A 24,236-nucleotide genomic window follows, 5' to 3' on the forward strand; every position below is an offset into this window, starting at 1 on the left:
GCTTCCTGGATCACGCCTTCAATCAGTTTTGTTCTAATTATTTTTTTTTAATATTATCTTACTCATTGACCTTCTTTTAACTTTCTGTCTCTTTCTTTTCGGTAATCTTTTAAAAGGGAGTCACATTAAAATCGGGTAATGTATAAATTTAAAAAACTTAAATGGCATTAAAAAGATTAATGGCCTTTAAAAAACTAAAAACATTACCAAGGTGGACAGTGTCACCATCACCAATAACACTGTCTAACGTTATGGAAAAACCTTGGGACAGAGAATATGCTTAAAATGGTGCCGTCATTGAGTCATAATGAAGACAACAAAGTAAAATGTGGCTTATTGTGATCCGAGTGTTACACACTGGTGCATCAGTTCCAGATAAAAGAAAACGATGAGTTAAAAAGCTGTGACCAATGCGTAGTCAAGTTAGAACAACTTCCTCCTTCCGAACCTTACGGAAGCTAGACGGCCAAAGCCCAATATAGGGTTTTATTTGGAAAAGCTTGTTTTCGTGATGCTCACTTCAAGTCGACTGCCAGCTGACACCGAACTGAGCCTTGAATACAGGACCATAGTCCATGTATAGGACAGGCACAGCGGTGATAGTGCCAGAGCAGATAGACTTAGCTGCGGTGTCAGTGAGCTCGTTCCCGCGAATACCAACATGGCCCGGTAACCAGAAAAACTGGACAAAAAATGTTAAAGAGAAACGGGCCAGTCGGTTTTGAAAATAAATTTTTGTCCCTGCATTTTGAATAATAAAAAAAAAAGTACGCAAAAAAATCAGCTAACAGTTCTACAGATAAATCACTCCACCCAGAAGTTTTCTATATATACTCATTGACAATTGTAATTTTAGTTAACTTGCAGTTTAATAATACAACTAGATCACTAAACCTAAATAGATATCCAATGTCTTTCTTTCTAAACATTAGTTACTAAATTCAAAAATTATTCCACATGAATTACTTTTTATTTAATTGTTAAGTCCGAAAACTGTTCATAAATCTTTAATTTCACGTCAGGCGCACATGAAGCGTAAAATATTTCAAGTATGATAATGTATAAAAATAGACTTGTAAGCACAAATCAATCACGAAGTTAACATTTCTGAATTCTTTATTTCTAAAAAAATCTTACTAATGACATGAAATATAATTACAAAGACAGGATTTCTGACAAAACATTATGTATGTTCAACACGTCTATATATACACGGGTTTGCTTTTGGGGTAAAACCACACATCTATACACAAAGTCTCTCTTAACAGCTTCTGACATTTTCATTTCCTGAGTACCAATTATGAACGTCCCAACATTTTGGTTCAGACCTATCTTATCAACTAGATATAAAAATAACTTCGAGAGTTTTTCGACAAAAGTAATTAATGAACAGTGGTTGCTCAATATCAGGAGTAAATCTCACAAGCGATTTACTGTTTAACGAAAAAAAAAGGTTGTGTTCACGTAACAAGAACAAGTGTGCAGATATATTCTTCAATATATACTTCACCAATCTGAAGTCCACAGAAACAGAATAAATTTGTACAAAACCCCTTATAATTATTTGGATCGTGAATGGATTCAGTAAACCTTTCTTTGATAACAGAATATAAGCATAAATATTGCAAGTTAGTCTATTATCCACGTTAACAAGACTTCTATATTATCACCTCTGTAAACTGAAGTACAACTAGTGATGAAAAAAATTACATCAGGACAAAAATATGTTGCTTAAAAATAGGTACCATATTTAAAATACAGCATACAAGTGACTAATTGTGTTCTTCAGTTTACCTAAATTACATGAAAACAGTGAATCAATATAATCATAACACTATTCATTTGAAAATCACCAAAAACTATTCATTCCTAAACCAAGTGGATACAGCATTCAAAGATTTGTCATTGTGTACTTAAAATTTATGTATACAATATTGCACCTTTTCATATATATTCATTCGTGTCTATGATCAGGAAAATGCTTCAGTTCTTTTAACTGTATATTGTTTTCAAGCACTTCAAAAATAGTACAGCATAATACAAATTGTGAACTAGTCAGTTAACATTAGTGACACTCATAACGTAGCTACAGGATGCTTTGAAATGTTGTTCCACTGTGTGAAATATAGCCTACATACAGTAGTAAGTGGATACTATTGCCTTTATCAACTACTATAAAACCTACAATACAAATTCAACGATACTGGTTGTATCCAGTTTCTCCATCTTGTCAGAAAAGTTTTTGTTCACCTGATGTTTTTTCTGCATAACCAATTATTCATCAACGTTTCTCTGATTGCATGTAGTTAAATACAAAGCTACATGATAGCCTATCTGTGCTCTGCCCACCATGGGTATTAAAACCTGGTTTCTAGCACTGCAAGTCTGAAGACATATCGATGTTTCACTGGGGGACACTCATCAATGTATAAGAAAACTTACTCTATTAGCTAGCTTTACGTGATCTCTGCATTATAGCTGAGACACTGGAAGCTGAAGTACAGTTACTCTTTTGTTTCTTAACGATTATGATACAGTACATAACTTAAAAGATGAAAGTGTTTTCAGTTAAGAAACTAGTTTCATTACAATCCATTTAATTGACCAATAATACAAGACAGAGAAGAGATTAAAATTGTCCAGAATTTCTTTGAAGGTTCACTTTAAAATCCTTCCATTTTTATAACCCAAACTTGGCACATCTTATAATCACAAACCCTTACTTTTATGACAAAATATTTGAATGTTGTACTACAGATAAAAATTTAGTTTAAAATAAGAATCAAAATGAAAATACCAGATGTTACAAGTTTGAACATAGCCAAAATATTTTACCTGAATTCAGTAACATGAAACAATAGCAACTGTGGGTATTTATTGTGATAACGTACATCTACATTTTTATTTTGCAATTTTAATAATTTTCTTAAGCTGTTATTAGATGATTCAAACATGAACTGTACTGTGAATAGTTCTTGAAGTACATATTCACTGACTACTGTTATTAAAATATTACCAACAAAGATTTCATTGTAGAATATGTTAGAGATGTTAAAACTTTGTTTTTTTCAGAATGTAATCTACTGCTATGAAAACTAATCAATTTTTGCAAACTGCATTTTAAAAATCTACAGAGTAAGGGAAACTGATGGACACATACTGACTTACAGAAAAATGCTTTTTAAATGAGTATGAGCACAATCATGGTATTTAACTTTTTATGTGGTAAAACATTTTCCTACAAAGTACAGAAATTACAGCGTCCAAATAATAAATATTGTTATTTTTTTTAATGAACTGTAATACCCGTTTTGGACGGCTTATAGGCTCTGATTTCCTTTTTTGTTTTAGGGTACTTTTGGTACATAACTTACAATTCTGAATTTACATTGATGAAATAGATATACACAAGAACAAGAAAAACACAACACTGAGGTAGACATCAACAACTTAAAACTACAAAATCTTCACAAAAAACAAACTGATTTGAAGCTATTTACAAGTGTCATGCAGTTTAATGACCATGAAAGACTTATCCTAATACACCGCATAATATTTAAAATGACAAAAACACTTCACAGTTGTAACCCATTTCGTATGGAACACAATGCTAACTATGCAAGTTCCTCCTGCTAAATATATTTACTCAAGTTCAATGGGGGAAAAAATCAATTTCTCATGTTAGTAATAAAAATTTTTTAAAAATGTTTTAAACTAGAATTAACAACAAACTGTTCCAATTTTTCCTACCCTGGAAATGCAAGTATTTATTAACTGTAACCCACTTTAGTATATCTAAAGATAATTCTCATGTGAAATAACACAATTATGAATACACTAAATTTTTATCTATCACTGAGGTTTCATTACTTGTACAGAATATTTAGTCATATGCATGCACATTTTTCAAAGTACTAACATTTTGTAATTTCCTTTCCTACAGAGATTTTTTAAAACTTGTCTTTTTCAATGCATTTGATAAAAAAAGAAAAGAAAACTGCATTTACTTATCTTTGTAATTTTAAAGTCTTCCAATAAGAAGTGTACCATACTGGTGTTTTGGTTATATACAAATATATATTTGAAATGTTATGTATTAAATAACACCTCACAACTTAATTGTTATAACTGAATCCCTGCAAGAAATATATTTTACTCTCCATCAAGGACTAAATCAATGCATGATGTTTTCTATATTTCTCAAAAACTATAGTCCACTTTTACACTATATGCAAATCAACTTACCTGATTCTTTATTTCTTTAAATTTTTCTAAAAACATGTATTCTGAACACTGAAACACAAAATATTCAGTCCTGATTACTATTCATAACAATTTTATCTTTGTCCAAGCAACAATGAGCTAAGATGGCAACAATTTAAGAATTGCCACGTGTTTCTTAAATACAGATACAGGTTTAATAACTTGTAACAAATTTAGTAACTTATTCTAAAATTTATTCTTATCACAAGAACAACTAAGAAATTTTTAACACTATTCTAATTAAAGCATTATCATTATTGCTTGCCTGAGCAAGAAACAAAATATACTTTAATACTAAGAAATAACGTTTTTCAAGTACCAAGCAATTTCCAGTGACATAATTTCTTATATTGACACACTTAACATGTCTTCTTTCCTTTCATCTATTTACAAACATGAATCTACTACTGTCTTTATTATGTGTGGTAATTTTAAATCTACTTTGGATAGTATTATGATTTACATTAGACTTTTTGACAGAAGAGAAAATCAAACACCCATCACACAAACTACTGTAATCTCTGAAAAACGTTATCCCCACACTAGTGTTGCTTTATCATTATAATTATCTGATACAAATTACACAAAATGTTATAACTTTCAGTGACATGCATTGATTCATGAATTTTCTTTAAAGTTTCAATCAAACTATCCCAATCATTATACTGAATTTATTTATATACTATTCAAGCATGAATACATATTACTGAACCTCATGAAGACTTGAGTAACTTTCACCTACATAACTGAATTTACAAGTGTATGCAAGTTCCATACTATTTAACTTCAAAATATAGCTGATTTTGTTTTAAAAATAACCTCACTGCAACAACAAACTGGTAATCAGATGTATACAGTAAAGTTAATCACTATGATGTTTTCTCCCCACGAAAACCACATGTGTCTCATATTCATATCTGGCAAGTGATAAACTACTTAGAAAAAGTATTTGTTTGGAAACATTTAAAAAGTTTATGTTGTACTTGATGGCTTTTAACATCAAATGGTTTTCCATTTTACACATACGTTTAAAAAAAAAAAAGCTTGCAAATAGTTGATAACATACCTGTTTATACAAATACACAAAAAACTTCTGCAAAATATCCTGATATTAGATACAAGACAATTTTACTTGGCAAACAAAAATCAATACAATAAGTTACATGTCTGAAAGAAGATACCAAAAGGTTACTGTTTCAATTTAAACCATTTTTCTCTCCAAATGTATTTCATTTCAATATCAAATTAAGCAGCATAAAAGTGACAAATTAGAGTTACGTACATACAATAATCTTTTCCATTCTTACGATCACACATGCTGTTTGATATAAACATATCATTATTTCAAAATTGACTTTCAAAAGGAAAGTCCTTTTTCTTGATGAGAATAAACTGTACAGTCAGGTCAATACATATTTTACAATGAAACGTACAGTCAGCCATCACAATAAATTGAAAACTGTGTAAGTTGTTGACATTATCAGCATCTAATAACTGGCAATAACATGCAAGAAAGTCACACTCGTTGAATGCTAGATATACACAAGTTCAAAATACTTGAGGAATTATTCAATAAACAATTTAGAGTTTCAAAGAATCTTTGCAAAAAAAAAAAAAAAAAACTACAAATGGATGATTTATAACTTTTGTCAACATGTTCAAGAATGAAGCTAACTTGTAAAACACAACATATTTGTACATGTCACCAAAACAAGAAACTTTACAAAATTACTAGATTAACATGCCAACTCATTAATGACAATGATGTGTGTGTGTGTGTATGTGGTGTGTGTGTATATATAAAATGAATATTGGCATGTTATGATCATCTTATGATGAGCAATTTCTTTCCCCAGTGTCAGTGCATTTCCTTGAACTCTTCAACTGAAACATTGTTTCTTTGGGAAAAACAAGTCATGATACAGACATACCTTCACTCAAAGTCAGTTGAAATTCTTGTTCACTTATAGATGAACAACTGACAATAGCTGGTAGGCCTTCAGATTCAAATTCTTTATCATGTTTACTTTGCACTATGCAAATTGCATTACTTTCCATACTAGCATCTGGTGGAAGGCTGTCATTATAACTAAAATTTTTACTTTCACGATCAGTAACCTTTGACTCTTCACTGAGGTCAATATCTTCAATTTCTTTACGTCCAAGGTCCTCTTCTCTCATGTTTAAGTTTTTTTCTTCACAGCTGATTGTTAGTTCATTTTGTCTATGGCTAATATTTGAAACTTCAAAAGAAGAAATAAGTCCTCCTTTTTCAAAACCAGAAACAGTAGAACAGTTTTCGTTACTCTGTTGACCAATGCTTACATCATCCATACTTTCTGTTTCAAGATGAACAATTGTTGGTAATGCTTCATTTCTGGCAGGACTGGCCTCGCTTCTTACAGCATAGTCTGTCATTGAATTCTCGGGGTAAGTACTTTTACACAAAGAAATTTCTGTCAGTTTATTCCCTTTTTTTGGCTCCTTGCTTTTACAAATTTCACTAAAATGTTTTATTTTACAACTGTTCTCTTCTATGTTTTTGGTATGTTGAGCTGCAGAAATTTCTATGTCATCTTCAGCATGTTCCAATTCATCCTCTGGAAGTAATTTTGTTACAAAGCACATTTCTCCTTCTTCAGATATAAGCACGGATGTCTTATCATAATCAGGGTCACTAATCTTTGAGTGAATGTCAGGGGAAGAAAAATCCTTATTTTCTCCAGGTACTGGTATAGGAGTTTTCTTTTCACTGCACAAAACTTCTGAAAGAGGGATCTCAAATACCTGTGAAGATGTAGAGTTTTTGTGATGGACAAGAGGGCTCCCAGTTTTTAATGGAGATGGTTGTGTTGCACACCAGCCTCGTACAACTGAGCTCTCTTCAGAAATGCCTTTAACATTGGGAAAAGAGTACATACTACTTTCACCATCTGTATGTGGACGATATGCATACACTGTTTTACCATCTTTGAGTTTTACACGACGTATGACACATGGTCCAATAAGTTTCTTAGCAGCTTCTGCTACCTTGTTTAGGTCTACCTTTCCAAAAGATGGTCCAGATCCATCAGATGCTTTTTCTTGTGTAAACCGAAGAACTATCTTACCAATGTTTCCCGCAGATTCTAATTTTAATTTGTGAAAAAAAAAATATCCTAGATTATTTGTTGCAAGAAAAATATAAACATTAACAGCAACAATACAGGTGTAAAATTCCACAAACTACTTTTTTAAATTAGTTATAAAATCACATTAACAGTAACATTACAGATGTATAATATCACAGTTTATATGTTACATACTTTAATAAATTTATTGTCCATGTCATCTTCTTTATTTGAAAACAGACAATTATTTTATCTAAAAGTGGTTTTCTTTTCACCAGTCAGAGAGAGAGAGAGATTAATGCTGTTAGCACAAAATATAAATTAGTATCTGCCTACTGTCATCACATAAAGCTTTAAATTGACACATGTCAACTCTACCAATGATGATGTGTATCAAAAACGTTTTACATGATAATATTTCTGAAGAAAGTATCTCCTATTTGTAAAGAATAGTTCTGAGGTTTCAAAATTACTGCCTATATGAACTATGTAGGACTATTGTTTTAACATTAAATTACATATACTTCATAAGTACACAACTTTTACAAATTTTTATAATAAATTTGTGGGCTTCTCTAGCCTTTTTCATACTAGAATTTTAGAGTCTAGTCTGCTCCTGCTGTTAGTTAAAACTTAAAATTCAATATCAGCACATACAGAAATAGTGTAGAGGGTTTGTTGTTTTATTGCACCAACAACAAGGTTAATATTTTTGTCCACAGTATCCTTTACAACACAACAAACTTTTACTGTTTTTGACATTCAAATTTTAGTTAATCCATATTGTAAGAGTACATGTTTTAATTTTACAAGGTTTGAATTTGGCCATCTGGAATGTATCACAGAGCTACACAATGGGCTATCTGTGCTCTGCTTACCAAAGGTATCGAAACTTGGTTTCTAAAATTCTACAAGGAAATATTTTAAAAATCCTGAATTTCCCTTACTATGACACGACATTTTCTATGACCATCTTCTTTTCTCTATTTTTTCCCACCACCCCTTGAATGAGCAAAAAATTTAAACAAATTATTTAATATAGAACTGTCTTTGCTCAGAGAAACCATAATTTTATAGCATTCCATTTTGTTTGGTTACATGGTGATCATTAGAACATCAGACACTTCCTGCCACACCCTCCTATTACATCCTCTCTTTCAGGATATGTTCAGAGGTCTCTCTGTTTCATTGTACATTACATACAACCATATGTATTGCATAACACTGTGTTCAATTTCACTTAGAGTACATGCAACATTCTAGTGAGAAACGTGATGACTAGCCTGGAAAAATTTGTAATGGCTCTTGTACACAAAGCCAGAAAAATTGTAGGAGGTAGGCAAAATTGTCTACTTTTTCAAGTTATTAGTGTAAGTTCTTTGATGCACTGTTCATTTAAATATAAATTATTTAGTGCATTACTTATGTCAATATAAAAATTTAGGCTTAAATATCTTCAACAATTGATAAAAGAAAAAGATTAGGGAAATATTTTATTTCTCATTTTTTCATGTTTATTTTTTATTATTCTAAAAGTAACTAAAATGCAAAAATAGGAATTTTTTAGATAAGTTAAGAGTAGATTAGGTAAAATAATTAATAATAATAAAAATGTTTCACAAGGCATGAGACATTCACACATAACCCAACTAATTTACAACTTATAAAGGTGACGATAGCAGGTATCCATGTTTCAAGGGGTAATAAAACATTAAAATTTAATTATAAATAAAATGTATTACTACAGGCTTATACCTATTTTGGATATGCAAATATAATTTCATGTTACAATTTTAAGTTATAGAAAGAAAAAAGTGTAATTTAGATTCATTTTGAATTTTGGTTACAAGGTTGGTCAAAATGATCAATCCTATATTCAGTAAGAGTACATAAAATATAAAATTTTACTTTAAAAAATATTTAAAATATATTTAGGAGGTTTCAGGGATTACATATGAACTTTAAAATGAGGAAAAATGCATTTAATTTTAACATGAAATTTAATTTTCACTTGGACTATTCAACTCAATATATTAAAGGACAAATCTTTATTTTAGTTTATTAAAAATACTTCACTAAAAATGTTTTGCATGTAAAAGACTTATAGTATTAATTGAAAGACTGCCAAATTTTGTAAAGATATGCACAAAGTATATTGAAAGTTAGGAGTATTAAATCTATAAAAACTTTAAATGAGTATAAAGAGGTTACAAGGTAGGTCAAATTGAATGAGCCCATGTTGAAAGAGTTAAGCCAGTAATCTATATCAAGGTTACACTATATGGTGTGTATAACTAGCACTCATTGCATGAGCAATAATATTCTATTCATGACTACTGTCAACAACGCTAACTAGAAATGTAAATTATTCATACTTCCCTTATGGTCCACTTTTAAAATACCAAAAATGTTAGAAACTCTTAGACCAGAGATTCTCAAACTGTGTTAAGTGGAGCTAATGTAAGTTATGCATGACAAAATTAACATAAAAAATAAGTTTGTAATGAGCCCTATCTGAAACTTTCAATACCCATACATACTACTCTTCTCACTTGTAGATATGCATAGACTTGCCAATTTTTCTTCCCTTCAAATGTAGAAAATGGTACCGTACATTCTTCAATCATGCCAAAAAAATCTCATCTTTCTCATTAATGGGTGTAACAAATATGAAATTTTGTTATTCCTTTCTTTTTATCTTTTTTAAAAAATTAAGTCTGGGTTTGTAATTTTAAAAAATTAAACAAAAAATGGTATGCAAGTCTGAAACATTTGAGAACCACTTCTTCAGACTATGTGCCACAGAAATAGAAAAACTAAGTATACATTTGTGACTGATAATTAATCTCACCTTTACAACACGAAGATTCATTTACTGAGGATACTGAGAGACCATCAGAGCTTGAAAGCTGGTATATACCAGCATGAGGCTGGGAACCTGGCAAGACTGTTGACATTCCTGAGACAGATGGTAAACCCAATCTTACAGCCTCCTGTGTGCTGGTCATTGGTTCCATTGTACTTAAGAAATCACAGTTTTTTTCTGTGATGTTAATGAGATTCAATTGAGCATTGTGGGATGGTAAATAGTTATCTTCTTTTGACTTTGTTTTTTCTTCCAATTCTTTACAATCATCATCTATGACACTATCTAAAAAGGTGATTACAGCAAATATGAAACACAAAAATCCTTCATAAAATGCAAAGATGTTTTTAAATTAATTTTCAGACATAATGGAAATAGTATTTGTAATTAACACACCTTTTTTTAAAAATAAATGTTAATGACACACTACAGAGAAAATACAAGATTCAAGCACAGAAATCTAGATTAAACACAAACTTGTTGGTTATGCAATATCCAATAACACTTTTTTGTAGACAATCTATAAATGACTGTAGACACAAACTCTTTCAACACAGGCTCGGTTACAGTGCATATAAACGAGAACATAGTAGAAAACCAATACTCATTGTTGCATTTTTTGTAGACAAGCTATAAATAACTGTAGACATTTTAACTCTTTCAACATAAGCTTGGTTGCAGTGCATACAAATAAGAGTATAATAGTTAAGAAATAGGATCTGGGTTAAACGAAGGACAGTGAATAACCAAACAGAAATAAAAAAAATACTGCTGCCTTAACTGTACAGCTTGTCAGTGTAGCTCAAAAAAGTTTGAATTAAGGACAGCTTTATTGAAATGCACATATCAAGAATTCTAATATTTAATATTTCAAAAACTTGTCTGAACTGTAGTGAACACAAAATTTAAATTGTAAATACAGGCTGTAAAAGAACAAAAAAAGATAAATTATGATGAACACTGTTTTTCAACTGGAATTACACTGATGTAAATTTTACAATAGCATGAACTCTTTTTCACATCGTGTAGTTGTATTCTACCAACCTTGTAACCACCAGTTTCCATTCTACAACTTTTAATATAAGATACATCTTCACTAAATATGACAAATGTTCAATATAAATTACAAACTTCTGCACATAGAAAATCAAATTTTTTTAACCCTTTCCACATATGTAAAACTCAGAGTTAAAATTATTATACTCCTATTTTATGAATGCATGTCCATAAATTTGAGCTCAATTATAGTTCATAATTAAACTTAGAATTATACATTCAGTTTTTAATTTAAAAGTAATTTTAAAAAAAAGGCTAAATACAGATAATTTTGTATGCCACATGGCACAGTGTCTTCCAGTTTTGCTCAGACTGTATTGTGGACATCATAAGATTTAATCTACAGTTTTGTACAAATTAGAAACTCAAATTTAAAATACTGAAAAGCTAAAATATAAAATCTGAACCTCCTACTTGTTCTTTTTTCTGAGATATCTTTATATCTAGTGAACCTAACACAGTGCCTCTACTCACCATTTTGTTTATTTATGCCCAGTCCTCTTCAAGTACATGTTTATAACCAATTGAAAGTAAACATAAATTCAACATAACTATTGGAGAGTTTGAAGAGTGCTGATCAGAAATAAGATTTTTAGACACAAACAGCTGTTTGGAAGCCTGATAAATTACAGTGAATGTTTGTGGTACTAGTATAGTAATTTACAAATAACTCCACATGAAAAATATGATGAGACTTAGAAAGTTCAATGTATGAATATAATGAACTTCATAACATCTTAAATAGTAGAGATCACTGTTTCCTATACATATTTACCTACTGTTCTATGTTTTATAAAAAATAACTCAAATTTTGGAATTTATTTGTAAATAGTAATAAATATATCTACATATATAAAGCATGGTAACTGAAATATCACTTTTACAAAATACTGGTACACTAGTCTTAAAGCTAAGAACAGTAAAATATCTATTTTGTAAAGGCCATTTTTATATGATTCGATATGGTAATGTAAGTAGCATATGCAGAACATAATTTACAACTTTTATGGGATTATTAGTTATACATGGTTTCAAAGTCAATGAAAAAACTGAAAAATATAAATGGATGTAAACTGTTACAAGATTTAAGATGTGGTTTCCTGTTGTAATTTGTAGCCATTATTTAAAGTAAAAGAATGAAAAATATTTAGGTTTATTTCCTACTTTTAGGTGGCTGTGAGGTTGGTGAAATCAGCCAACCCTATATAGAGTTAGGGTAGAGGAAGGAAAAAACAAAAATGTGTTCTAAAAAAATCACTCGCTGTTTATTTAGGATGTTATAAAGATTACACAAATGAAATTTGACAATTTTCAAACAAAGAACAGTTTTTTTTAATCAAAATTAAAATCACTTTGCATATTGTATTGTAAAAAACCTAAAAGTAAAAATTCATTAGCAAATAATATTTAATTAAAATATTCAATATTTTTGTGCAAAAACCTACTTTTTACCGATATTCTGCAAGATTCCATTAAGATACACACTTTTTATCGAAAGTTATCTTAAAATTAATCTCATGATTACTTTGTTGGTGCAATGCACCTAACTCTTTACTCAAAGTTAATTAAGTGTTTTTAGTAAAAATTTGTTCATGAATATCTGGAGTCAGATTGTTGATTGCAATAAATGCAAAGTTATTTTCATGTTAAGATTAACCCTCTCTCCATGGACATTATTTTCTACACATTTCACAAGATGTTAGTGAATTACATTTAAAAGTAAAATACACTACTTTCTTTTTATAGTATACCAATAAATGTTGCATAAAAACATAACTAATAGTCAATATTTAAATAGTATATATGTGTTTTACGTTCTTTATTTTATAAGGAATTATAAAAGCAAATTTCACAAACCTCATACTTGAAGAGGTTGAGGATTGTGACATTTGCTCTCCAGGTCTTCTCTCTTCTCTAATTCATTTACTACCCCTTCAAGAATTACAGGATTTTACATTAAATTACTCATTATAATACTGTTGTTACTCAGGAAAAGCATAATTTTAATAGCTTTTTAACCTTATATGTTTATGGAAACATAATATAGAAAACTAAATCTACTTGCCACACCCACCAATCACATTCTCTTTCACAAATTGCCAATAGTTCCACCTCACACTTATTACTTTATAATCAACAGAAAACCAAAACTTCAATCTATCAAATGATATATTACATTGTTTTCTTTACAAAGAATTGTATCTTTTGCATCCAATTTGAAGTTTCAAACTTTACTCCACTGGGAAACATGCATCAATAAGTTTAGCTAAATTTTTAAAGGTTCTTATTGTGTAGTTTGAAAGCCAAATAAATTATGATAATTAGAAAACATTCTGGGTTACATTTCTTGCAGTCATCAGAAAAAGTAACTAAAATGCAAAAATTAAGAATTTATTGAGTTTGATAAGACTGGATAGGATGAGAAAAAATTAAGTAAAAATTATTAAAAAGATATGCTTGTGAGGAGCTCGTGCATTACATAAGCCAATATGGTAATACAAGGTTCACGTATGCCAAGTGAGGTAGAACTTGTGTGGCATGATATTTAGTCAGAGACAGTTCAAAAGTCAAGAAAATCAAGTATAAATAAATGTATATTGTTTGGAACTTTGATATTTTGCATGAAAGTTGCAGTTTCCTTTAGAATTTGCAGTCATTCTAGAAAAAAAAAGTAATTTAGGTTTATTTCTCTTAACATATGGAATTACAGTAGAGAAAACAACAAATGAAATATATAGTTTTTCTGTGGGGGAAAAAAAGTGATACTTATTTAGGTTTTAGAGATAATGCAAATAAAATTTAACAATTTTCAGGTGAAGAGAGAGGTATTAAAACTACTAGCATGAAAATAACTTTGCTTTTTTTGTAACAAAATTTAAAAAAACAGCAATTTTTGTGTACAAAGACATATAATGTTTAGTAATAGTCTGCAAAATTTGTAAAGGAATGTATACCTTATTAAAAGATACAATAGAACTAATCTCAGTGTTATTTTAACAGTTACAAATTACATGAAGTGCACCTGACCCATATAGGAAAAAAAAAGTTAAAATGTTCTACTCTGTCAAAAATGGAATATATGAAATAAATTATTGCTCCTTCATGAACACTATGTTTAAAGTGTCCTACAAGATACAGGAGGCTTTCACTTAGTTCCATCTTGACTTCAAAACATTTCTAATTATTTTGAACATCTCACCTTTTAATGAATTGTACTCTGCAGTATAATGGGGTTCGAGAGATTGACTCGTGGTGCATTTTGAAGGAATATCTAAAAAGAAAATATATCAATTATTATATTTTTAGTTTTATCCAACATATAGACACACAGTTTCCATGTATATATGTAAATATTTTTAAAAGTAGAAAACCCAATCTGCTTATTCAAATCTATTATGTTTATAAACCAAAATACTGAACAATGTTCTCTTGCTTGACAATAGTTATTAAGAGCAAGCTTACACTTTTGGATGCAAAGACAAATTCCAGCTTAAAGACAATCATTTCTAATCCCCTCTCTCACAAACTAAAATGCCATATCAATAAGCCAATGAAATTACTGGAAAAACATATTCTATTCTCAGCCTTCACTTTACAAGCCTCCCAGAGGTTAGAAAAAATATGAACTATATTACAGATTAAATTTCACTGAACTTCTGATCTTAGAAAAGTTCCTTTGGTAAAGCTTCCATAATGAAGTAATTTTTTTTAAAATTGTGATTAGAAGAAAAATTGAATGTTAAAGTCGAAAAATAAGAGCTAACTGTTAATTCACAGAAACATTTAATCTTAGGATAACAGCACAAATTGTAACTACAAAATTCAGAGGATGTTTCTGTAGTAGAGGACCACAAATCATGCACCTTTGGATTCACAGCATGGACACAATAATCATTAGGTCATACCCTTTAGTCTGATCAATATAAGATATGCATATTATCCTAAAGACTAAATACATCAGTTTCATTTCAAAATTTAACACCTATCTGTTTCCAGTGATTTTCTTAAGAACTGGCTGCTAGTCTAAATGACCATTTCAATTGTGAATTGGGTTTGTTCAAATTTATTTTGTAAATTTGTGATTGTGTAACAGTAAGATTAGTTACAGTAGTCTATTTGACTCCAATCAAAAAACCATTACGACTCTGAACTATAAAGAAATACATTATATGTTTAAGTGTTTTTAAAATTTTACCCTAAAGATTGAAGGGTATGATTGATACACTTCTTTAAGATGTTGAAATAAAATGTTCTATTCTAGGAATGGATGATTCTGAGGAGTGTGCACATACCAATGTTTAATAACAGACATTCAGCATTACATCCTGAAGATAATGTTGGTTTGTCAAGACACGTAGTGTCTGTTTTTAAGACCACTGACTATTTCAAATGAACATTTTAAACTCTGTATTTCAATCAAGGTTTTGTGCAAATATCCTGAATTTCAGCCAAACTAAATGACCAGTTGTATATACTTTCTCACTGTGAGTAACCTTGAGAAACTGTATCAGAGACCATGAAAAATGTGGAGCTGGTCAACAATAAAACATTACAAACCATTACGAGTAGTAGATAACTTAATGAAATGGGTAATTTTCTACTCTTATTAAGACTGACTGCCAAAAAGCATTTCCAGAAACAATCCATACTTATAGTATTCACACACACACACACACACACTTTGAAATTCATGTTCAAGACCATGTGTAACACATACAAGACAATCACATGTTGAAACCATCTGCATTTCAAAGTGTAAGCAACATGTGCGTTGAAAGAAAAAAATAGCACAATTATTACTTATAAATAATTATATACATTTTGTAATCAGGAGATATTATATGTTTTAGATGCTAGAATTAATCTCACAGTGTTAGTAAATTCATGTTACAATAACAACATTTTCTGTAGTAATTCCTGTAATTAAATCCCAGAATATTCATTTTTCTCAATCATGTTCAGAGGTTTTACAATGTCGCATGTACTTTTACATCAGTGAATCATTTTCAATGAAATCGGGTTACATTTTATTATGTTTCAAATGTTAAAAACCACTGGCTATATTGTTCTCTAGAAGAACTGTGACAAGTTTTATCGTTCATATTAAAACCCATGACAAACACACTGCTAATACATAAATGGTTAAGAAGTGGCACAGGCTTTTATTTCTAGATAGTATTTGTTTGTGCATATAAATATAGCAAATATATTGTGTTATATTTTTGGTAAAATTTTTGTAAAGAAACAAAAGCAAAACAGCACAGATTCATCATATTTTGAGTCTGATGTCAAAAGAAATGATGATAGGGATTTTTTTAAACCTGAAATTTTGGCAAACCACATTTCGCACAAGATGAACCAAGTGATTTGGTAAGAGACCTCAGCCTTTCAAAGCATTCTTCAGAGATTTTGAAGTCTAGACTTCAGGTTAAGAACTTGCTTTCTCAATTAATATCATTTTACTGGTACAAAAATCATAAGAGTTTATACTATACTATACTTTTCACAACACAGTTCATTGGTGCACTGCAACAAAACTACTCAATATCAATCCCAGGGTGTTTTTTTTTTTCTTCTTATAGCAAAGCACATCAGATTACCTGCTGTATCCACCATGGAGAACCAAACCCCTGATTTTAGCATTGTAAATCTGTAGACTTACCTTTTTTTTCTTTTTTTTTAAAGAACTCTAAAAAGTGGTTCTCTTACACAATGGTAACATATACACATCTGTTCCTATTGCTCATTTGGTTCATTTTAAGGAAACATACACTTCTTAACCCTATTGTGACAAGATGTGGATCTTAGGCCATGTCACTGCATTTATTAACTTGCACACTAATTTACAAAGTTATATCAACACGTTTGATATAAAATTCTAGATTACAATTCTAATTTTAGTATTATACTTTAGTTAATTTCTTAATTTAAAAATATATATCAAAAGAACACACCTAAGTATTTTTTGTGAGTCGTGTGGTATGTTGAATGTAGCACTGGTTCATATTAGATATTTGTAACGTCAAAATACAAAGTCTTTACGTTTTATACAAATAAGGAACTCAAATTACCAATCCTAACAAGCTAGAATATAAAATGAAAACATCATTTTTTCATTTTGCTGAGAAATAACTTGTGTACTAAATCAAACACAGTATCCCTTCTCACCTCTTTCCATTTGTGAAAACGATCATTTACATACACTTACTTTAATATAGGGCATGTGGATAACCGACAGCTTACAATATCCCCCTAATGGTTTTCTTAGCCTTTCCATAATGTATTATAAAGAACACCTCATTCTTTCAAACAAAAATATCAAGGAGGTTGGTTGAATCTTTAGTCTGCTTGAAATATCAGCTTAGTTATTGAACTTGATAAACTTAAGTGGAACTCTTTGGTGTTGATATAGTAATTAATGATTTTTTTATTATTCCACTGTATATATAAAACCTAAAAAGAATTATGTTTCATAGTCTTCATGTGTGGAATTTTAAAAGGCTTACCAACTTATGTTAACCAGCAACCAAGTACAAAGGTCATAGTTAGAAGAGATAGTTGTTTGCCTTATTTCTTTATTGTTCTATGTTTAAACAAAATGTTTAGTAACTTATTTATAAATATTAATAATCTATATACATATGTATACTAAGTGAAATGTGACTACATATTACAAACTGCTAGTCAACTAAAATGCATCCAAGACTTTGTTAAGACTAAAGGTCAGTTTTATATTATTGAATATAGTAACGAGTGTACTGCATCACATCAATGCAAGTTATGTAATGACTTGACTGGAAGGTCAATATAATAAATATATAATGCTATGATAATTAAGCTACTTATACTAAACATTTGTATTTTCATGTTATAATTTGTATTTATTCTATAAAGAGAAAGTATAATTTAAATTTATTTCCTAATTTTTCAATGGTGATTACGAGGTTTTCAAATTTACAGACCCCACGTGGTTAGAGTAAAGAAAACAAAAGACAAAATATAAAATCTTCCTGAAATCAAACATTTGAAATGTTTTTAGGAGATATTAGAGTTTAAACAAATAATATTTGAAACTTCTGGGATGAAGAACAGTTTTTAAACATGAAAATCACTTTGCACTTGGACTATTAATGAAACAGACGTGACATTTTCAGAATTAAATCTTTAGTGGAAGTTTTCATCCAAATATTTAATTTTTTGTGTAAGAAACAATTGCAATCTTTATTAAAAGTCTACCAAATGTTTTTGAAAACATACTTACTGCATCAAAAATTATAGTATAAATACCCAACATATACAAATGCGTATATGAAATCATGCACAGTATAACGAGCCTGTTGCAAAAGGGTTAATAAGATCAAATAAAAATAACATAGTTGACTATTGTGTGGTGACTTAAAAAGTCTTTATCTTGTTGGGTCAACAATTGTATTATACAAAGTTTCCACGTTTTTAATGTGAATGGGACAGCAAAGCATAAAATCAGCAGTGAAGAAAAAAACAACAGTCACAGAGAGTCATCCTGATAACAGGATCGAAAGACAACAAACGTTTATCAAATTTGGTCGACAGAAAATCCTTTCACCTCCGCTTCACATAAAACAGGGCTGGAAGAAGTTTCTCCAGAGTAGATTTTTGTTGATCCACAGATTAGGAAACTGATTTTGGATGAACAGTTCATGATAAAATCAATAAACCCAGAACTAATTACATTGCATTACTGATATCCTGTTGCTTTTGACAGTCAAAACTCTTTATGGAAGTTGTCTTTATCCTAACCTTAACCAATGAAAAGTTAAGGGTGATGTTGGTTTTTGTACATAACTCGTAATATATTAGTAGAGGGAACTTACAAGGCTGACTAAGTTTGAATTTTCTACCAATTACTCTTGTATCTTTGAGTCCTGCTTCTTCACGAGCTTTCTGAACCCTCTCAGTTACACATCGAATTATAGATTTCCTCTGGCTAGGAGGCAGATCTGTAACAAAGAAAATTGAATGTTCTAACGATTCAACAAGAAAAGTTCTGTACACAAATTATAAATTAATTTAATAGTTTTAAAATGATAGATTATATAATTCGTATACACCATCTGGTACCAGCTATAGTAGTTATTTTAACAAACAACAATTGCTAGTTATGGAATACTGTTGGAACTCACACTACATTTTTATTTTTTGTGAAATATTTTTACCATCCCTAAAACAAAAGATAGCTGTCAGTCACCAGGTGTAACTATTTATTATTTTATATATTTAAATTTTAAAATTTAAGCAATGTAAGCAGCCTTTTATCCAAATAACCACACTGCCCTGTATAACAAAATCTCTGATGTGGTGTTATACTAGTTCAATTCATAGCCTTCATCCAAATGTACTGAACTTTTTTCATTTGATACTTACACACTTCAATGAGAAGATGTACTGTCACAACTTCATCTGTTTACACATTTTATATGTACTTACAAATCTTAACAACAAAAATGTTGTGTTCACTATGACAAAGTAAAACAGAACAGAAAATAACAAAATTTTCCAAATAATCAGTGATGTCAAGAAAACCCACTTGCAGAGAAAAATATACATGTAAAAACAGCTCATTTGGGTTGAGAAAATTCTTTACGTAGAGGAGCGAACAAGGTTTTGACCTTCTTCAGTCATCGTCAGGTTCACAAAGAAAGAAAGAGGTAACTGACCGGAAGCTGACCACAAGTTTGAAAGGGATTGTGTAACTGAGTGTCGGAATGTAAAGGGCATGCTCAGATGTTCGAACATATAATTTTATATTATTTATTTTATTATTATTATTTATTATATTATTTTTATTACAGGTATAAAGGTGTTCCTTTGTATTGGTTTAATTTGGGCTTGAGTTGTTGTGTAAGCAAAATTAAATAAAATTTTGCATTTGTTTATGTTTGTTTCTTTATTTAGCATTTGAGTGTTTTCTATGGTTATGTTGTGTTTATTTGACTTGCAGTGTTTGAAAACATGTGAAGGTGACTTTTTATGTTCTTTGATCTGGTTTCCATTTTTCTCCTTGTTTCTCCAATATAGAAGTTGTGGCAGTTACCACATTGTATTTTATAAATAATGATGGTGTGGTGTTTGCCAGTGTAGTTTTTACACAGTATAGACCTCAGTTCTGTGCCTGGTTTTTGAATAAATTTGATGTTAACTGGAATGTCATATTTTGTTACTAGTTTTTGACAAATGTTGGTTATTTTTCTGCTGATATTAGGAATATATGGTATGCAGCAGTATATTGTTTCGTGATTTTTTGATTCGTGAGATATATTTACTTTTGTTAGTTGATTTTGCTTTCTGTCTAGGTGGGTGCGTATAATGTTTTCTACAGTTTGCGGAGGAAACTTTTGTTGATGAAGTATTGCTTTATTTTGTCTGATTCATCGTTAATTTTATCTTTGTCAGTTTTACATACAAAGAAAGAAAACAAGGCTGGAAATCCACTGCTGACAGTTTGCTCAAACTACAAACCCCTGTTATGATTCCATTGTAGTGTAGGATAGCATAGCAGTTTTGAAGAAGAAAAAGAAAAAAAATAAAAGAAAGAGAGAGAAAGAGTACTTTTACATTTAATCTGACCTCCTTTATTATGTTCTGCTGGAAAATTTCCTAAGTCTTTTACTTTCTCCCATAAAAAATTCTAGTGTTTTTCTAACAAGCACATTAGTTGGAAACTGCTATGTAAAGTGTCCCTGATTTTGCTGTTGCATAACATTATTTGAGTTGGCTCACTCTACTTTGATTTCTGTGACTACATTTCAGCAAGTTTTCAACACAAGATGATTACAGTGGTAGATTTCTCTGTTCAGATAACAGTGATTATTCTTTTACTGTTTCATATACTTAGCTGAAATCAAGAGTGCATATTCAGTATTTATTAGCACTGCATCTATTACCACTGTTATTTTTAATTTGATGGTGTTAAGATAGCAGTTGTAAATATTTACAATTTTCATGCATTATTTCTGTTACCTTATTTTGGCAACACTTGTGCACAGCAGGCATGTAGAAAACCAATGTGTCACGTAGACTTAACACAGTAACCACACTGAGTCCGTTTACAATGCATTATTCTGTGTTGAATTTTGTTATTTGAAGAAACATTATTACATACTGATAAAACTGATTTGTTGCTGCTCATTTCTTGTTACATTACTGCTAAGTATTAAAATTTCAAATTGCCTAAAACTGAGTTAAATTCCAATTTAAATTTGGAAGTTAATTAAATGTTGAGATGTATCAAATTTATATTTGCACACAAAAATTATAAACAGTTTTCTTTCTTAATACACATATATTGTAATATGCAAACAATAAAACAATTTATAATAATCTCTATTTTAAATCATGATTTATATACAAAAGTTTTACAAACTAACAAAAAATATTGAGTCTTCTATTTGATCCAGAACTTCCCTAATACCCTAACTAGGGTTCATAACAAGTGAATTAATATTGAGTTGGTACTGGTACAATTCTTTTAACAGGGAGCTAGCTAGCTCTTCACTGATCACACATCAATTACAACTCTGGTTTTTCAAAGCTGAAGTTATATAATGCCTTTGTAAAAATACTAATGTTCTATGTTAATCTGCAGAAATTAACTGGTTTGTAACATCTATATATGTTCCTGGTTAATATCTCAAGTTCTCAATTAATAAGTATTAATCACAGTTATAGCATCTGAGGTTTACAGTGTACCAACTGTAGTAAACCAATAACATATATGGTCTCTCCTCGTATTGCATTGGTTACCTTTAACCATTAAGCAAGATTCTAGAAATTTCAGCTGAAACAATACTGGCATTTACATAAACATATACATTGTTGATTCTTACACCTGAGAATCTACAGATTTAGTAAGTAGGCAGGAATTTTGCAATACAGCTTTAGCAGTACAAATTACATGCAGTTTTAAGTATACGAGGGCTGTTCAAAAAATGCGCGGACTGACGTCATAAAACAAAATGTACTTCATTTAGAAGTTACAGGTCTGGGACCCTTTCAAAGTACTCTCCTCCCCAATGCACACACTTATCCCAACGGTGTTTTCACTTGTTGAAACAGTCCTGGTACGCTTCTTTTGTAATGTCCTCCAGCTCCTTCGTCGCATTTGCCTTAATCTCGAGAATCGTCTCAAATCTTCTTCCTTTCAAGGGTCTTTTGAGTTTGGGGAACAAGAAAAAATCGCAAGGAGCAAGGTCAGGTGAGTGGGGGGTGAGGAAGAACAGTGATCGAGTGTTTGGCCAAAAACTCACGAGTTCTGAGGGCTGAATTTCGCAACAATGAGGTGCATCTTCAATTTTTCGGTCAAAATCTCGTAACAAGATCCAACTGATATCCCACACTCTTCAGCAAGCTCCCTGACAGTCAGACGTCGATTTGCCCACACCAGGGTGTTGATTTTGTCGGCGTGGAAGGGAAGGGCGTCCAGGACGCTCATCATCTTCAATGGACTGTCGACCATCCTTAAAACATTCATGCCACTTGAAACATGCCGTACGCTTCCTAGCAACATCACCGTAAGCCGTGTTAAGCATAGCAAAAGTTTCAGTCGCAGATTTTCCAAGTTTAACACAAACTTCACAGCAAGTCGTTGCTCCTTCAAGTCATTCTTTCTGAAATCCGCCAAACGAGAAAATCGCACTTCACTTAAAACCGCGTAGCTAATACACAATGAAGATATCTGCATTGGAGAAATGGAGTCGTAATCAGCTGATCTGTGCAAACCTAGTGACACCAAGCAGATTCCCCTGGAACCAACTGGAGCTGCGCAATTCAAACAGTCTGCATATTTTTTGAACAGACCTCGTATGTTTAACCGAAACAATCATCAATATTGAAATTAATATATTACAGTAAATCCATCACATTATACTTTGACCTAGATAAAAGCTGGTCATTAAATCTGTGATGATAAAAACTTTCCCTTCAAGATAATCCTTTGAGAACTTCACATTTTGTTTATTGTAGCTGCATACCAGCACGTTTATTATTTGTTGCACATTTGTTATTCATTTTGAATAAGTTCAACTGAATACATATGTATAGACAGATTAAAATTTATTCTCTGTAAGTGGAGATAAAATTTTAAGGAACAAGATCAGTAAAAAATTGTTAATTTAAAAAGAGTAAATTTCACCTCACTTCAAAAGCATGTCTATTTTTGAAGGATATGAAGTTTAACAGCTAAAGACACATAATGACTTGTCAAAGAACGTACAATGTATATCAAAAGGTGAAACCATAAAATATGCTAAATATGCACCATTATTTCTTTACTAGATGAAAATATATATAAACGATGGATGACTTAACAAGTAATTAATAAAAAGGTATATTGGCACTAAAAATTTTATATTACATATCACAATAATTTACTTGATATGGTTACTTAAAAGTTATGTAAACTAATGCAACAAATCATCATATGTGATAGAATTTCATAGCCAATTATTATGTTATGGTATTAGAGCTATTATATTAATTAAGCCTTATAATAAATTGAATAAACAAATTTAATACCTAAATTTCAGATTAAAAACAGTGAAGTTAACACAAGAAAAATATCCTATGTAATCTTCATAAAGCTCCTAGTATATTTTCCAGTAATTCTGATAATTTCCAACAACAGCTTTAGTAATTGTTATGTTAGTAATAAATTGTTTTGCTTGAAATAATAAAAACCCAAGCATGTGTAGACATATACCATCACATCTGGGACAAATATTGAGTATCTGTAGATTTATTTTTGAAATAAAGGCTCATTCTAAAGTTGTATAACTTTCATAATTACTTCTAACAAAACAAAAATTAACCTGAGACATTACATTACTAGTATTTCTTGTGGGATCTTTTGTAATGTTCACTATAGAAACCATATGACTTGTATGATTAAAATATTCATATATAGT

The 24,236-nt window shown here is 30.4% G+C and overlaps 1 protein-coding gene and 1 long non-coding RNA gene across 14 annotated transcripts in view; one reads left to right on the forward strand and one right to left on the reverse strand.

Annotated features, from left to right (window-relative positions):
* Positions 1-1,098: 1,098 nt before the first annotated feature.
* LOC143251985 (uncharacterized) overlaps positions 1,099-24,236 on the reverse strand; it is a 57,257-nt gene continuing 34,119 nt past the window's right edge. For 11 of the 13 annotated variants that reach the window (XM_076503443.1, XM_076503447.1, XM_076503446.1 and 8 more), the window contains 4 exons: positions 19,149-19,274; positions 14,495-14,566; positions 10,225-10,524; positions 1,099-7,391 (listed from right to left, as the gene is read on the reverse strand). In XM_076503443.1, coding sequence (XP_076359558.1) covers positions 6,178-7,391; positions 10,225-10,524; positions 14,495-14,566; positions 19,149-19,274 — 1,712 coding nt within the window. In that variant the 3' untranslated portion in view covers positions 1,099-6,177. Of the gene's footprint in view, positions 7,392-10,224; positions 10,525-13,152; positions 13,228-14,494; positions 14,567-19,148; positions 19,275-24,236 lie in introns of those variants that run through there. The other 2 variants (XM_076503450.1, XM_076503449.1) reach the window with 2 other exon arrangements.
* LOC143251986 (uncharacterized) lies at positions 8,576-24,100 on the forward strand. Its single transcript, XR_013028780.1, has 2 exons — positions 8,576-8,708; positions 20,728-24,100. It is a non-coding gene; the product is annotated as an uncharacterized LOC143251986 (long non-coding RNA).

The sequence above is a fragment of the Tachypleus tridentatus genome, chromosome 6 (assembly GCF_004210375.1).
Source record: "Tachypleus tridentatus isolate NWPU-2018 chromosome 6, ASM421037v1, whole genome shotgun sequence".
NCBI classification, from domain to species: domain Eukaryota; kingdom Metazoa; phylum Arthropoda; class Merostomata; order Xiphosura; family Limulidae; genus Tachypleus; species Tachypleus tridentatus.